This window comes from Sceloporus occidentalis, unplaced genomic scaffold (assembly GCF_023333645.1).
Source record: "Sceloporus occidentalis isolate IW3139 unplaced genomic scaffold, rSceOcc1.0.p SCAF_5, whole genome shotgun sequence".
NCBI lineage: Eukaryota > Metazoa > Chordata > Lepidosauria > Squamata > Phrynosomatidae > Sceloporus > Sceloporus occidentalis.
Genome location: NW_028316985.1, coordinates 126493329 through 126511250, shown reverse-complemented (window position 1 = coordinate 126511250; position 17922 = coordinate 126493329). Strand labels below are relative to the sequence as shown.

The window sequence follows — 17922 nt, the reverse complement described above, 5'->3', positions numbered from 1 at the left end:
TCTAGTCCTCTCTCCCTTTCTAAAGTTTTAAGTCACCACCCCTTCAGCATGTTCTTCCAGCCCAGTCCTCAACTTGGATTGGCCTCTAAATGTTTTATTTGAGTTCACTTCCCAGCAGGTTAGAGACAGGGAGGGAGATCCTAGTCGTGTCATGCTGGGGTGGATCTAATGGACATGGGAACTAATAAGTAAACATTATCATCAAGTCAAAGCGAAAAATGCCTTCCCATATGTCTTCTGGGCCCTTGTCTGTTATTTCAGTGCTTTTTATGGGTGGGCTTTAGAATGAAATTAAATCCCTTAAATCTCAGGAGTGTGGAACCATAAGGCATGGAATGAGGGACTCTATCCCCAGCTTTCCTTTTCCACTCTCTTTCTTGCTAGGCTAGATAGTGACAGTGATTGGTTGTTGTTGTGTGCTTTCAAGTCATTTCTGACTTATTGTGACCCTAAAGTGACCCTGTCACAGGATTTTGTAATTAAAAATAATAATTGTAAGCCGCTCTGATAGCCTTTAGGGCTTAAGGGCGGGGTATAAATACCATAAATAATAATAATAATAATAATAATAATAATAATTCAGATAAGGTTTGCCTTTCGCAATTATCTGTGGCTGAGAGAGTGTGATTTGCCCAAGGTCACCTTTTGTATGTAATGTTTATATTCTGCCTTTTCTGAAAGATGTTCAAGACAAAAGACACAGTTAGCAATAGCAACAACATGTACATTTCTATACTGCTTATCAGTGAACTCAGCACTCTTTAAGTGGTTTATAATCTGCAAGCCAATTGCCTCCAACGAGCTGGGCACCCATTTTATCAGCCTACAAAAGGATGGAAAGCTGAGTCAACCTTGGAGCCCCTGGGATCGAACTCACAACCTTGTGGCTGCAGTACCGGTATTTAACCACCAAGGCTTCCTTCTAAGTCCATATTAAGTCCAGTTGAATCCCCATGCCCACTCCCAATTTTATCCTCACATCTCTGTACAGTGAAAGATAATGACTAGCCCAAGGTTACCCAATATCTTTACAACTCAATCCCAATTCAGCACTCTAAATAAATACAGTATTATACCACACTGAATATTAGTACATTAGAAAATGTGGGCGGGGGGGGGAACTGTCTTGTCACAATTCAACATTTTAGTTATGATGTATGAAGCACAGTAGGACTTGGCTGTCAGAAGAACTGTCAAGCCTTTGCCATCCTTGGAGCCATGTTTGGTGATGTGACAAAGGGATAGCCTGGTAGCCACTTCCAGACTTTGAGCCTTCCTAGCAAGGGAGCCTAAGCTGGCCCTTTCTGTGTTTCTCTTTCTACCAACAGAAAAGGCCTTTTTATTCAGGCAGATCTTTGGTAAGAACTGTGGAAGGAAATTTTAACTATATAGATAATGGCCGGTTACACACCGGCACTTTAGTGCGTGACGAGCACGCACTAGGGTTACAAAAGGGCGGTGCTTCCGCACTGCCCTAACTCTAGTGCGTGCTCGTCACGCACTAAACGGCGGCGGCCCTTCCATACGGCCGCCGTTGTGAGGACGTCACAGCCGCACCGCCTCTAGATGGGGCGGCGCGGATGTGACGTCCTCAATCCGCGGCAGGGCGCCTAGGGCACCCTTTCCGCGGACCAGGAAGGAGCTCCGTTTCGGAGCTCCTTCCTGGTCCGTGGCGCCGCTTTGCTTCGCTGGGCACAGCCTTCAGACGGCTGCGCCCAGCGAAGCAAGGGAGAAAGGGGCCAAGCGGCCCCTTTCTCCCCCTCCCTGCCGCTGCGGGGTGTCCTTGGGGCTTGAAGCCCCAAGGACACCCCTTTTCAGGCTGCGGGGAAGCGGCGTTTTGCTGCTTCCCCACAGCCTGAAAAGCGGCGGATCGGGGCCTCAGCGGCTGCCGGTGTAGCCACTGAAGCCCCGATACTCCAGGGAAAGGGGCGGGTCCAGACCGCCCCAAATGGGCGGTCTATAACCCGCCAATGTTTGACCTTATATTTTAAATCCCTTTTTAATTTTTTTATCCCTATATTTTATGTTTTTATTATATGCAGTTTATTCACTGTGTTGTAAGTTTTTTGAGTTCTATTTGTGGGAGAAAGATGAGAAATAAATCCAATAAATAAAATAGTGGGCAGGAAATGAAAAAGTTGGAGCTGTTTGCAATTTTTCAACAACTTCCACTAATTACCAGATTTGAATGCCAGGGGTCGAGGCCAAAGTGCCGTACTAAGTTCAGTAATGGTGTGTATAACTTAATATTTTTATTAAAATGTAGCACCTCAAATTTTCTCAGTAGAAACTGCCTTCCTGCTGAAGCTGCTTTTTTTCTGGTTCATAAGAATTTAAAGTTGATGTGTATATGCTTTTTCCATCAGCAGAGTAGAGAGCAATGTTCTTCAGAAAGACAAGCCATTGGAAAAGTGGTAAACCCTGCACTGTGGTCCCAAATATTATTAGTGATCCTGGATTAGTTGCTAATTCAAGAGATTTACTCAGCCTAGAGAGATTTTCCCAAATCTCCATTGTCTTGTCTCCAGACCTTTCTGGGTCTGGCCAGGAGGCTGGGCAAGCTAGCAAGTGAAGCAGCAGGAAGAAAGGGAGGATGAGACAGTCTGCCATTCCCACTGCCCAATGTATCATTCGGTGAGGAGAGATAGGGCTTCTGGGGGGCAGGGCTTCTGGGGCGGTGCCAAAAGGGCACATGGCACACTGTGCTGCCGCGGTGCATAGAATAGCAGTGCTCTTGGCCCTCTCAGCAGCCCCCTTGGCCTTCTGAGTCCTGCATGGCCATGGCTATGCTGGACCCAAAAGGCAGCCATCTTCCACCCACATCCTGCCTTCTGAGTCCCACGTGGGCATTGCTGAAAGGGACCCAGAAGTCAGCCACCTCCCAGGCTCACCCTGCCTTCCAAGTCCTATGTGGCTATTGCTGCGTGGGACCCAAAAGGCAGCCACCTCCCACCCACCCGGCCTTCCACGTCCCACATGGACACTGCTTCACAGGACCCAGAAGGCAGCTGGTTCCTTCCTCCAGGGTATCCTACCCCAACAGGTGTCATCCCCCTCTGGGGTGTCACCCCATGTGGTCCACACCACTGAACCCCCCAGGTCTGGCCAGGTGGGTAAAATAGCAAGGCAGCAGGAGGAAAAGGAGGACAGTGCAGTCTACTGCTGCCTCCACTGCTCAGCAGCCCTTTCTGCTCCATAGGGGTGACACCATGAGTTACAACACTGTGTGACACCAACTGTAGCGATGCCTCTGAAAGTCAACAATATAAAGTTGATATGTTACTTTTTTTTCTTGTGTGAAAATGTGTACCATCTCCCTCTGTAAATCCTTGTCTAGAAGCAACTTTCTTCAGAAGTGTGCATACCTAAAAGGTATTTGAATTTATGATGGGCAAGGGAGGCATTCTGATTCTCTCTCTTTTAAAGAGCTAGTTGTGTTTTTTTGTTTGTTTTTGTTTTTGTTTTTTTTGCTTCTTGAATTCACATCAAAATATAGCACTGGAAAGATTAAATGTGTGGAACTATCGAGTATTATTGGCAATTTCTTTCACAGGGGACCTTCCTCTGCTTCAGCAAAAACTAACCAAATGTACATTTAAAGTCTATGTTATGGCACTTTTGAATTACTGTTCACTCTCGATAATTTAAATAGGCAAAAATAGAGAAAAATGTGCTAGTGAAGGATATGTAACTAATGTTGTTGGGGTGAAGAGAATTTAAATTAGGAGCTTAGATTAATATTAGATACTTCTGAAGATGTAAAGTAATGTGTGAGAGCTACATGTTATAAACATTTTCATCACACAGATTACACTGAATAAGTTTGCTTTCATACATAGCATTTATTTTTACTCTAATGGTGAAAGGGATTTAATGTGCAATTTTAAAGGTCATATATTGTCTTGCACTGTTGTATATTTAATATGAATTTAAAATCTCAGGTTTTCAATTCAGTTAAGACTATGGCCCGTTACAGACGGGCCTAAAAGTGTGTGCTCCGCGCGTGCTAGGGTTAGAAAGGGGCATCCTTTCCGGACGCCCCCAATCCTAGCACGTGCGGAGCGCGCACAAAATGGCGGCGGCTGTTCCACACGGCTGCCGCCATTACATCACGACCGCGCCGCCTCTATACGGGGCGACGCGGACGTGATATTGTCATGCCGCGCCAGGGCGCATAGTGCAGCCGTTCCCCGGCCGCAAAAGGAGCTCCGAAATGGAGCTCCTTTTGCTGTTTGCGTCGCTGGGCGCAGCCTTCAGACGGCTGCACCCAGCGACGCAGAGGAGAAAGGGGCCAAGCGGCCCCTTTCTCCTCCTCCCTGCCACCGCGGGGTGTCCTTGGGGCTTGAAGCCCCAAGGACACCCCTTTCCAGGCTGCGGGGAAGGGGCTTTTTGCCGCTTCCCTGCAGCCTGGAAAGTGGCTGATCAGGGCCTCAGCGGCTGCTGCTCTAGCCACTGAGGCCCCAATCCGGCTGGGAAAGGGGCGGGTGCAGGCTGCCGCTTTTTGGCTGTCTGTAACCCGCCTAAGTATCTTTCCTCTGCGGTTGTGTTATGAAAGGATAGGATATTTGTTATGTCTCATTTTATTCTGATTTAGAAAAAGCAGTGATTGGAAGCTGTTAGTGCTCTCACAACACCATGTACTGCACTGATTTGTTGCTGTGTGCCTTCAAGCAGTTTCTGACTTATGGCAACACCGGGAGGGGGGGGGAGGGAGTGACAATCAGTTGGGCCCTTCTCCCACTACACAGTGGTGATGTCCAATTCTGATGTCAGTGCCTTTCTTCTGTGTTGCTGTGAAGAAGTGGGAAGAAGAAGGGGTGAATGTGTGGCCTTTCCATCTCCCCCCATTGCCTTACTTGCCTGGCTGTGAGCCCACGCCTGGCAGCCCTTTCCAAGTCTGGGTGAACAGCAGATGGGCAAACAAGGCAGCAAGAATGGAGGGGAGGTCACTGATGCTACCCAGAAGCCCTTTTTGATCCCACGTAGTGGGTGGTTGGGGGGTGGTGACAGGCAATTGAAGCAGCAGGAGGGAAGAGAGGAAGGGTCTGGCAATCACTGCTGCTGCCCCCTCAGCAGCCCTTTTGGGGCACCTGCACCAAGTGACACCAACCCTAGTGACTCCACTGAATGTCCAGTTAAAATCAAAAGTTTTGTTATGGGTAAGCAAAATGGTCTTTACCTGCCAGTAGAAAGAAAGCAGAGATAAATCCAACCCAATCTAATTCCACTGCCTGGGAGGACTGAGAAGGCTTTCTTCCATGTCCTCACCAAACATAGCTGTGATGGTGGTGGGCCTGGGAGGAAGAAGTCCCCTGAAGATCCTAAAATTTGGGAAGATACATATTGGGTACCTTGGCCCAAGCATGACTTAACTGGGCATATTAAGTCATCAGCTTATTGCACAGCTAGTTTTACACCTCTTACCTTTCCTTGGGCTGGCTAAGCAATTGTTCAGGGAGCACTTCTCAAAGTTTCTGTCCCACCCATTTTCCTTTCTTGGAGAAGTAGGGCTTCAGGGATAGCGTGGAGCCTTGTCCAAGTCCCTGTGGTCTAGATAGGGGAAGCCCTGGCTCACAGAATAGAGGTTCCTCATTACTAGTTTAGAAAAATATCTCGGTTCCAACATGCTTGATATATAGATGAGTGAAAGGTTACAGAATTTATTGGTGTTAGTTGTGCCTGGGCAAGAATGGGAGATTATACAGAGATTCAAGGTGCAACTGAATAAAAGTATCACTTAAAACTAGAATTATTTTGTAAGATTGTCGACTTAAACATTGTTAAGCTTTACAAGTTTTATTTAACCAACTGAAATGGTTTGCAACTGTATATCTACAGAAACCACACAGATAGAAGATCCAAGAAAACAATGGAGACAAGAACAAGAGAAAATGCTTAAGGATTACCTTACAGTAGCACAAGATGCACTGAACACTCAAAAGGAACTGTACCATGTAAAAGAACAGAGACTGGCACTTGCATTGGATGAATATGTACGGTTGAATGATGCTTACAAAGAGAAGTCTAGCTCTCGTACAAGCTGTAAGTAGCTGAGAAATATGTTATTTGTACCCTAAAATACCACCCATGCCTCCTTTGGTGATTTTTCTTTTCATTCTTCCAGTTTAAGATAGAGAGAGAGAGAGAGAGAGAGAGAGAGAGAGAGAGAGGTGCAAGGCACTGTTTGACCTACCCTAAGCTGTGTAGTTCATAAGTAAATGAAATGCAGAATTTAGGCTACTAAAATGCAAATGTCCCAGGCTTTCAGATTCTCCAAAACTCTTAATCAAGAGTTGGTACATGGTAGTACAAAATCTAGGAGATAAGGGGGAAGAAACAAAATCTAGTTTGTTGGATTAGCCATTGTGTGTGTCTTTGCAGCTGCAAGATGATTACTGAAGGCTCAGTGGAGAGAAGAGGTGCTGAAATAGCAGCTTTCAGCTTTCTGAGATGCACAGTTAATTATTTCTCTCCACACTCACTGACCAGAGAGCTGGTTGACATTCAGGAAATTGTCTGTTGTCATTTTTGAAGCACACAGGCCCTCCTGGGTTGATTTAGAGCCCAGTCAAAGTAAAACATACAGCCACTGTATTAGCTAAGATGGACATTAAATTTAGAAAATTCCTTAGATTTAACCAGTTTTAGGTGGTAGGTCTAGGGTTTGATTTTTTAACTCTATTGTAATTTGTTGTATTTTATTGTTGTAACCCACCCAGATTCTTAGCTTTAATTCACTTTTTAAAAAACAAAATCTAATATACCAACTAAATTACATGTCCAGCTCAGCTGGACAGTGTGTTCTGCTGCACAAATGCATATGCAATAATGTCACTGTTAGTTTTTATAGTGCCACAAGGCTAAAGCTTGAAACATTAATTCTGTCTAGCTAAAGCATAATTTATGCTTTGAGCATGAACTGGAATGAACCTGGTGACAGGGGGAGAGGGATTCCTTCTGACACATTTACATGAAAGCTGAGTTACTATGTTCAAATCAGAAACTCTAGCTTTAAAAAAAAAAGACTCATATCAGTTTCAGAACAAGGCAGCTCCAAACCTTGGATTGTTTTGCTGGTTTGGTCAATTCATCTGAGTTTGTTTTCTAGCACAGTCTATGGTTTGCACATTTAAAAAAACCACTTGTTGGAAAAAGGAAACTAAATTTAGCAATACAGTGGGCTCTGGTTATCTGCTGGGGTTTGGTTTTAGGACCCCCAAGGACACCAAAATATGTGGATGCTCAAGTCCCATTAATTATAATGACATAGTAAAATGGTATCCCTTACATAAAATGGCAAAATCAATGTTTGCTATTTGGAATTTATACTTTAAAAAATATTTTCAAGCCATGGATGCTTGAAGCTGTGGATAAAGAATCCATGGATAAGGAGGACCGACTATAATCCTTATTCTCACACACCCTTCCTGCTCCCATGAGAAGACATACAAGAGGAGGCATGCATAGGACCAAGGCTTTGATCTGGCTCACTTCAGTTCATTCTTGTAGCACTGAAACCTGGCTTCACATTATATGCACCTCAGGTCCAAGTCTCAAAAGGGACATATATTTAGCTTTACTCAACAAATCACAAAAGTGTGTCCTAACAAATCTGCTGTTCAGTGGGTGCAATACTTTTGGCATGTGTCAAAAATATGAAAATTGATTGACTACTAATTTATGCCAGGTTTTGCCAATTAGTTTTTTAGAAACAGTCCTAGGATGGCTTACCTCCTGTTATTTACTCAATTTACACACACACACACACACACACACAGCTTAAATGGAGTTCTAAATGACTTACAATAAAATAGTTTGAATACAATTCAAACACAAAAGTGTGTTCTTTAGAATTAAAATTTTCAGACATCATTTAAAAACATACCAGTAAAAAGCACACTAGCAAGTAAGGAAGCCTTATCATTTGCAATTGTAGTCATTTGCCAAAGGCTGAACAAAAAGCTCATTGCCATCTAGTGGTAAGTCAGGAAGGGGGAGAGCCCATCTCTTGTCCCTTGGTGGGAAGTCCCAGAGTCTGAGAGTGTTCAGCAAGAAAATCTATGGTAGACATACATCAGAAGGTGACGGAACTGAAATAACATTTTCTAAACATCATAAAGCCCAGATGGGCTTGAGGGTTAGAATATGATCCTCTAGGTATTTTGTCACCAAGTCATATCCCCTGATTTTCCATCGTAGACATCATTATCTGTTCTGTTGCACTGTATACATTGCTTCCCATGACCAACCATTCTTTTATGGAAAAGAAGCACTATCTTTGAAAGAAAATGTATTTGGTGGGATTGGCAACAGTAATGGGGGTGATCCACTTGTTTGTAGTAAAAATGAAATAAATATATATGCAACATCTCAGAATTAACAGAATTCCAGATTAATTTTAATCTTAGTCAAAGTTTTCAAAACATTAAACATTACAGCAAAGAGAAAAGCCTGTTACCCACATACTTGTGAAATTTGCAGTCATGCATCATCTTCTGTTTAACATTTCAGTACAATCCAAATTACACAAAGTGAGTGTGTGTGTGTGTGTGTGTGTGTGTGTGTGTGTGTATTGGGTAGTTAGTTATTGTTATGCAGCATGTTGGATTGTATTACTGGAAAGGGGTGCATTAGAAAATAATGTTAATCTAACAGTTGTAGAATGACATGAAACTTAGAGAATAAAAATAATATCTTCTATGTCTAATTTTCTTTTTACTCTCCCCTCTTTTTTTAAAAAATAAGTGTTCTCAAGTTCTTCTTCCAGCACTAAATATGACCCAGATATTCTAAAGGCAGAAATCTCCACTACAAGATTAAGGGTAAGAATATTTAATTTACTGGGAAAGACATGTTCACTATGGTATTCTTTTGTAGCTGTTGTCTACCTAGGTACTGATATCCTCAAGGATTCAAATTAAACATTTGGTAATAACGAGCATATATATACATGAATTGTTTTTAATATTCATTCATTTGTTCATTTTTAAAGCATTTATACGCTGCCCTTCAGCACTGCCAGTGCTAATCGTGTGAAATACTGTATACTCTTTAGTTTAGGATTTGTTCATTTTCCTGATGGTTTGGAAAGTTTTTGTTGTTGTTGTTGTTGTTGAAACGAAGATTTGGGCAGCTGTTTTTCATTTATTTTTTTTAAATGTGGTCATTATCAGAGTAGGTATAGTTTTGTCCTCCGTGTGGTTGATTCTTGGTTCATGAGCTAAAGCTGTGTAGATTTTGATATATAGCTACCTTCTTCCTCACTCTTATCCACCAAAGTGGCCTTTGGGAATCCTGCCCCACTTACTTGTGTGTGCACTCTCTCTTTCAAGCTATGTCAGTGGTTGTTATCTCTCTTGAATAAGAACAGGTGGCATGCAGATACAACTAATGACAAATTAACTTATGTGAATTTCAAGTTTAATTACTATAATGGGTTACCCACATTAAGAGGTCTCTTTTAATCTGGCATGTTTCTCACATTAGTTGCTTGCTCATGAACATCAAAAAGAAGAATTCTTTTGTGTTCAACATATGGTTTATTTATATGTGATAGCAAGGCTGATAGTTTTGAAACCAAGAGATTCTGCTCATAGATATATCAGACACACAGTATTTTCTTCTCCAAGCAGTTATTTTTTCTGGAACAGGTAGCTCATACCAAATTGCTAAGCAGTAGCATATTTAAGAATGGAAATTGCCTGTTATTTCTCCAGTTAATTGATTTAAATAGAATGTGAATGCTAATAAGGACTAACAATTCTAGGAATGGTATACAACATTCAGATCTAATTTATAAATGGCAAAGACATTTGCCTGTAAAGCATTCCATTAGTCCCTGCCATCTTACTTATGATGCACTTATCAGTTGGACTAAGAAGATTATCACACGGATAAGAAACATTAGAGAAGAGATTTGTTACCGTCAGTTTTACATGACCGAGGCAAAGATTTTCACACAATATTGGCCTCGTATCATTCTTGTATCGTCATGGAAGCGTCATGTTAGTGGAATAACTCATTGATGATAAAAAAACCCATCAATAGCTTGCCGATCACAATTCATTAGCACTATTGCAAATGTGTGAAAGGCAATCATGTTTCAATAGTGCTATTAATATTTCTTCATTAAACCTTTCAGAGAGTAGATTATCTCACTACACTCTTAGGGCTAATCTACTTTTACTGCTCCAGCTGCCTCCTGCATCATTTTGGGGTTTGTAGTTCAGTGAATTTAAGAGCTCTCTGGCTAAATATTATAAATGGCCCTTCCTAAACTGCAAATCCCAAAATGAAACAGGAGGATAATCTCCTAAATTGAATCTCCCACTCTCCCAGTTTGCCTGGGAATCAGTTCCTGTGTCGTGTTTGTGAAGAGAGTCGAGAGAAGACCCATTTGTTTCTCTGATAAGCAACGGTCGCCCGCCTCGCCGGGCAGACCGTTTTGCCGCTAGACGCGGCTGGACTACAAGCCCCAGAGTGCTCTGGGGCTTGCCCGGCTCCCTATTGGTGCACGGGGGCGGAAGAGGTGGCCCTTCCGCTCCGCAACGCTCTGGGAGACGGTTTCGTTGGTGCAGGGCTTCCGGTCCTCCAAGGCTGCCCCGCACAGCACGCAGGGAGGGAGGGGCCTAGGCCTATATAAGGCCGTGTTGCTGGCCCTTTCCCTCAGTCGGTTGCTTGGCTTCGAGCAGAGCGGAGCCAAGCTGTGGAAGGGAGCAAGTCTTGGTGCTTCTCCCGCCCGCCCACCGCTGTTGTTAGGTGGTTTTTAGTCACAACTTGGCAGCAGCATAGGCCAGGATCTGCACGTTGTGGTACCAGGGCTATGGAGCTCTGGTTTGGGAGTCAATAGGTACCCGGGGGCGAATAGGGCAGGCGTTTGGCCATTGCGGGGGCCAGAACGCAGGAGCGCCTCCCAGTGACTAGGGGCTTTGTGAATTGGTGAATGCAAGACAAGGTTTGCGGTCAAGTTGTGTTCCTTAGCCCCTAGGTCATCCCAAGCACCGGGTGGGTGCCCGGTTTGGATAATCAGACTACATCAGGTTGTTTGATTGCACAGATCCTGACCTTATGCTTTGTGCCAACCCTACCAATTGTTTGCAAATAAAGTTGTGGCCTTACTTCCAACATGTTGTACTGTGGTTATTTGACAGCAACATCTGAGGCAACTTCTGCCTATGTGTGGAATGTAAAATCGGTTTGTACTCTTTACTGTTTATGAAACGTTAATGCCCCGTTATTGCAACCAATGTGAAAATAAATGTTTTAATATCGCAATTGACTTGTTCTTGCTTAATAGCATTAGAATAACATTTTTATGTGATAATCTTCTAACTGATACAGTGGATCCTTTTTATACACTGGGGTTTGGTTCCAAGATCCCCTGTGTATAACAAAATCCGTGTATGCTCAAGTCCAATTAAATATAATGACATAGCAAAATGGTGTCCCTAATAAAAATGGAACATCAAGGTAAATTTATACTTTTTTGGAACATTTTCAAACCGTGTATGCTTGAATCCGTGTATAAAAATTCCGTATATAAGAAGGGCCGACTGTACATTTGAAACTATCTGCCCAGGAGCTCCTGATTGTTCCTGTATAAACATTGCATGTGAATATGCTGGCAGCTTGATAAATGTATTTGACTGTGATGTCTAGAGCAGTGCTTCTCAATTATTTTCTGTCATGCCCCCCTAGGAAGAAGAAAACATTTCGTGCCCCCCGCGCGACTGTAAATAGTATCATTTGTCTATAAAATTGTTATACGTACACCTCTGCATAACAGAGCCTTGCGCCCCCTTTACGGATCCTCGCGCCCCCCCTGGGGGGCCCACCCCACTATTTGAGAAGTACTGGTCTAGAGGGAGTGTTTTAAAATATTTTGTGCAAAAATATAATTTATCTGACTTGCATCATAGGGGTTTCAGGAACCTAAAAATGCATGTAGTATCTCCAGCAGACATCCAATCATATGTTTGATTTTTTTCCCCATGTGGAGAAAAAGAAAGAAATCTCCCAGCACATGCAAAACTAGTACTGTACCTCATGTACAAAATATGTTGCCAATTCTTTTCTCTCCTACTCCAGCTTGTTACATGGAATGGACTGTAACATAGGTAAAGAAGCATACTGGGGATCCCCTGTTTGGTGGCATTGGGGTATATTCATATTCATGATAAAGTGGTTTTGTGTAAGGCAGCTCAGGACTTCATGGCTACCATGAAAACTATGTGACTGTCTCATATGTGCAGTGAGTCAAACTTTGCATTTGGTTTTCTTGAGCAGACAGAGAGATAATTCAAAGGGAGTTCCTTTATCAAGGCCAGTTCACCTCCTGCTGAGATGAACCTCCTGCAGCAACATTTCTACTCTGTAAGGGTGGGGCCCATAAAAAAGTGCATAATGTGGTTCCAGATGTTTTCCAGGGAGCCTAATTTTCTCTCTCTGTCTAGCTAATGCGGCTGCTTTTCCTGTCAATCTGTGAAATGCAGCAATGACTCGGGCAATTGAAATGATTGTTCTTTTCCCACTTAGCATTGCATATAACAGTGCTTCTCAGGCTTATTGTTTTCCATTTTTGTGCCTGTAATTGTGGGTGTTTTTTTCTCCATTCCTGGAAACTTGTTAGAGGCTGGCAACCAGTGGCTCAGGGACTGCTCCCAGTCCCGGGACTACCACTTTGAATAGCACCCTTAGAAATTTATATGGCAAACCCCAAAGCTCAGAGCAATAAAGCAAGGTGAGAGACAGTTTTTTTTGCATAGAAAATAGTTCCTGCAGAATCCAGTCAAATACCTCCAGTACTTGACAGTAAACCACTCCTGTCATGAACCTGCCTGTACCTTGAGATCAATACCTGAGGCCTTCCTTCAAGTACTTATTCCAAGAGAGACTGGAAGGTGCTAACTAGAGAGAAGGCCTGTTCAGTTGTCACCCTCTGTCTAAGAAAGACCTGAACAACTCAGTAGCATCACCATCACAGTGCAGACCACACTGGGTGACAGCCAAGGGGGGGTGTCACGTGGTGGAGTGGTACCCCCGTGGAGAGGGCTGCCCTTTGAGTCTGGCATGGTGGTTGCCACCACACTGGAATCAGAAAGCCTTTGCGAGGGTGCAACCGCCTTCTGAGTCCAGCAGGACTCTGAAGGCCAGGGGTGGCAGAGCCTTCAGAGTCCTACCTGCCATGCAGGACTCTGAAGACTGGGAGGATGATGTGCCCAGGGGATGGTCTGGCTGGGTGGGGAGGGGCAAGGCAGTTTCACCCATCCACACACACACACACACACACACACCAGGTGACACCAAACCTAGTGACAACTTCTTTGGGCTGCAGATAGGTCTGGCAGGGTGTGGTAGTGCCCTCAGAATCACACACTCCAGCAGCTACTCAGGACTCCAGGGGCTGGGGGGGGGGGGCAAAGGTCTGGCAGTGTGGGGGAGAATAAGGCACTTTGCCTCCACCAGCTGACATCAACAGTAGTGACACCACTGCTCCACAACCCAGCTTTGTCCTGAGGAGACAGCAGAGGAGGAGGATAGGCGAACACACACTCTCAAGCCTCTTCCTCAGGAGAAAGCTGGGCTGTGGAGAAGGCTAGGGGGCAAGTGTTCACACACCTCCTCCTCTGCAGCCCATCCATCTCCTTGGGAGAAGGCCAAGTGGCTGAGGGGGCTTAGGGGTGAGCTTGAGGACTCAGGCTGTCAGAAACAGTTTGGCAGTCTGCATGTTGTGGAACTGGGCTTTTTAAAAAAAAAAAAACTTTTTTTTTACTGTTGTGTAGCACATGGGACTGTGTCATTTCATTCTTTATTTCACATTTGTGCATTGGGCTGATTCAGATATTACCATCAAGCCACTTAGATAAACCAAGTAAGAATGGTGGGAGTGGTTGAACCATGGTTTACCATACTGGCTTTTGGGTTACATCTGAACCAGATCAGTGTAGAGCACACACACACGAGCTGTGCCCCTGTCAACTCAGGTCTAAAATACACTGCTGAAATAATCCAGTTTTAGACTGCTTTAATTGCCCTGGCTCAGTGCTAGGGAATCCTGAGAACTGTAGTTTATTGTGGCACCAGAGCTCCCTGACAGAGAAGACTCAACGTCTCAACAAACTACAGCTGCCGGAATTCCCTAGCACTGAGCCAGGGCAGTTTAAGCGGTCTCAAACTGGATTATTTCTGCAGTGTGTTTTGAACTTCAGAATAAAAAGGATTGGGAGTTCTTCCTCACTGGGGAAAAGCTTCTCCCATTACATCTGGTCACCTAGGGAGCACTTTGCCTGCACTGGCCTTTGCTGCAAGGCAGTGGCATCATTAGGATTAGTGTCACTTAATGCAATAACTCATGGTGTCAACCCCCACTGACCTCCTCCATGCCAGACCATACAGAATCATTAATAATTCTTTTTGTACTAATGTTATACCATAACAATTCTTTATATTACTGAATGTAATGACTAGAGTCATGACATATACAGCTCCTAAACAACTTCTTTGTTATCTTAACTCCTGAAGCTAGAGGCTGCTTCCTCCCATTCACACAAGAGATTCCAGCATCATGAATGGAGTGCAGGAGGAATCCAGGGGTTCTTCCTCCTCTTAATTCCCAAAGTAGGAGGCTGGTGTGTCAATAGGAGACAGCAGCTCCCAAAGCAGTAAGCAGAATTGACACAATAGCCTTCCTCCTAAAGAGGAGGAAAAAAACTTTGGATTTCTCCTGCACCCTACTCTTGAAGTTGGAGGCTGCTGTCTTCCATTTGAACAACAGCCTTCTGTTTGGGGAGTTAAGAGGATGAAGAATACCTAGATTCTTCCTGCACCCCAGTCCCAAAGCTGAAGTCTCTTGTGTCAATGGCAGACAGCAGCCTTCCTCACACTCATTTGCTCCCTGGTTCTTCTGCCTGCTTCTCCCTCTCTCACAGATGGGGCCAGGCCATACCATGTCCTCGACTTCCCCCAGAGGGTGTTTGAATCTCAGTGGGTAGGGAAAAGAGGAGCCTTGTTTGACCCAGTATCTGGTCACACCTTTTCTTCTGCTGAGCTCCTCATGTCTTACAAGATACAGTAATGCTACGGCATGTTTCTCCAAAAGGCAGACATTTAGGGAGCATCAGTGGTGTTGCTAGGGTGGTGGCCCTGGTATCACCCAGTGCAGCCCGCACCCCCATGCCACCTAGTGATGCCTTTGCCACAAGGCTAGCATAGGCAAGAGGCTTCTCAGCCGCTGCGTAGCCAGCTACTTGGTTGCTACTCCCAGGATGACTGAGTGGCCAAGGAAGCAGCAACCAATATTGGTTGTTTTGAATGTGCAGTGGAATGGTAGACATAATTATCAAGAAATACATGTTGAGGGAGCATGCGCTAGGGTTGTCAATCAAGAGGAAAGGGGACGATGGCCCAAAAAAGTTTGGGGACCACTGGTGTAGAGAGAGGGAAGGGATGCATTTCACATACACAATATAATGTGTAAGGACTTTCCAAGTGATACTTTATCATGCAGTTATCTGAAAAGAAGGGTAAGGCTTATTTGAGGAACTACAACTAAGAATTACACATGTGGAGATGTTAATGGTTCTAGACCATGTCTAGACATTAAAATGTCTTTAAAACAGTGTTTGAATATTTTTTATTTTTATTAAAGGTTAAAAAATTGAAGAGGGAGCTATCACAGATGAAGCGAGAATTACTATATAAGGAGCAAGGCTATGAAACACTGCAACAGTGAGTACAAGAAAATAATTGAAACTGACTTAAGTAATTCACTCTGCTGGTTAAGACTAAATCAAATAAAATTATTGCATTTGTTTATAGAGAAAAACTTGGGCATGAGGGGGGAAACTGAGAACAAATGAGAGAGAAAATCTGCTGGCTATGACAAAATCCCACCTCTCCTTTAAAATAAGGATATTTTGAAGGTGGGGGGGGGGGGTCCTGGAAAGTTGGAAGAAAGGGAAAATTAGGCTGTTTCAGATGTTTTGAAAGTTGGAGACCAAAATGATTCCCTTTGCCTTGAAATAAGAGGAAGTGCAAAGAACCAGATAGAAAAAAGATAAAGCAGCAGTGTTACATTTACCTGTTTTTTGAATTTATGAATAGACATTTACTATCTGCATCAGTGTCATATGGAAATATATGTTAGAGTGAGAAACCTGAAACACATAAGAAGAAATGGAAATAAGCTGCAAATTGGAGCAATCTCATAATATTTTTCCCTGCTAATTTTCTTATTCCCAACTTCAGAATCTTTTGGTATACATTATATACACAGGGTACCTGAAAATTTGCAATTTCAATTCTATATATAATTGAAATTATAAAGATAATTTTCTGTATAGCTGCTTGGAGACTGTCCTTGTCCTAAAAAGTCAGCCATTTGCTAATAACAACTATATTAATAATACAGATTAAGAATTTTCTGTATACTTCAAAATTGTTTAGCTAGAAATAATTTGAACTGTTTCCTTGCAACTGAAGATGCTTAGAATTCAATCAGTTGTTTACCTGGTGGTCAATTTTTACAATCAGTTCTACATTCTGTCTTGGCTATGAGTGAAGCTGAACAGAATTAATTTTTACACATGCTTCATAGTAGCAAGCATTGTAAATTTGAATAAATATTAGAAAGGCAATAGAAAAATTAAGTGGTACCTATTTAACCATATTTTAGTTTTCACTATAGCTTACTTAAAACAAAAATAGAAGCTTAGATCTGTAGTTTTAAAATATCCCAAGATTAAAGGTTAGCCAAACACACTGGCTATATTACATTAAAGTAACAATGAAGCATTGTTTTAAAGGAACTTGCTTGCAAGCAATTTTGATAGGAATCTAAAGCATGTTTGAGAAACTTTCAACAGCATACCACATGCAAACAATAGACATTTGTTGTAAAAAAAAAATAGGCAGCCTCTTTTAAGTAGTACTAATTCCATTTTTTGAAAACTGGTAGTTGGAATATCTTTTGTACTGTAGGGCCTCTTTCCTCCCTCCCCATTTGTGCTGTATACAAGATAAAACCAACTGCAACTTCAAATATGAGGCTTCCCACTCTGAAGCAGCAGGCAGACATTGCTGTGGAAGACATCTCATTCATACCACTTGTTTTCTGTGTTTTAATGGTGAGATAAGATGGTAAAAATTAAATGTGATCATGGAGTAAATGTTCTCTTTGTCATAGCAAAAAAACCCATTGCTATCAGTGATTTTTTTTTAAAAAAAATTGACTCTTTTGTGCCATGCTGACTTAGTGCAATTGATACACATATATGAATAATATATATCTATATATTTCCAGAGACAGTGATATGATTCATATGTATCTTTACAAAATAAACTGAGAAGCAGTGGACTGAGAGGTGTAGTACCTCTCATTAATTTGAATCTCCCTGTAACTTAAATCTGATCATGTACAGTTATGCTGAATACAGTGAGTCCTTGGTATGCACTGGGTTTGGTTTTAGGACCTTTCGTGGATATGAAAATCTGTGGATGTTCAAGTCCCATTAAATACAATGGATAGTAAAATGGAGGTCCTTATATAAAATGGCAAAATCAAGGTTTCTTTATCGTTTTTGTTTTTTTAAAAAAAAATTCAAGTCATGAATGCTTGAATCCATGGAGGGCTGACTTTATCAATAAATCCTTGGTTTAAAAACATAATGAGCATTATTTTTTAATATATTAAAAACATTTGTTGCTTTGATAAAAGTTTATCTGGCAGCTAACTGTTTCACTTAAAAGGACCTCTGGCAGCATCTGACAAACTCTGATCCTACTTATTTGCAAAGTTTAAGATAATAGAAGATGACAGACAAAGAAATAGGAGCCCACAGAAGCAACATTAGGAGAGGTAATGCTTCAAGGAAATGAAGAACATGTAAGATGCCAAGAGAGAAAGAATGGGTACAGTGTAAAAGC

The 17922-nt window shown here is 42.7% G+C and overlaps 1 protein-coding gene across 2 annotated transcripts in view; it reads left to right on the top strand.

Moving 5' to 3' along the window:
* WWC2 (WW and C2 domain containing 2) overlaps window positions 1-17922 on the top strand; it is a 177587-nt gene that overhangs the window by 80909 nt on the left and 78756 nt on the right. The window contains exons 3-5 of one of the 2 annotated variants that reach the window (XM_089525423.1): window positions 5839-6042; window positions 8746-8822; window positions 15647-15726. In XM_089525423.1, coding sequence (XP_089381549.1) covers window positions 5839-6042; window positions 8746-8822; window positions 15647-15726 — 361 coding nt within the window. The remainder of the gene's footprint in view (window positions 1-5838; window positions 6043-8745; window positions 8823-15646; window positions 15727-17922) is intronic. The other variant, XM_089525424.1, reaches the window with a different exon arrangement.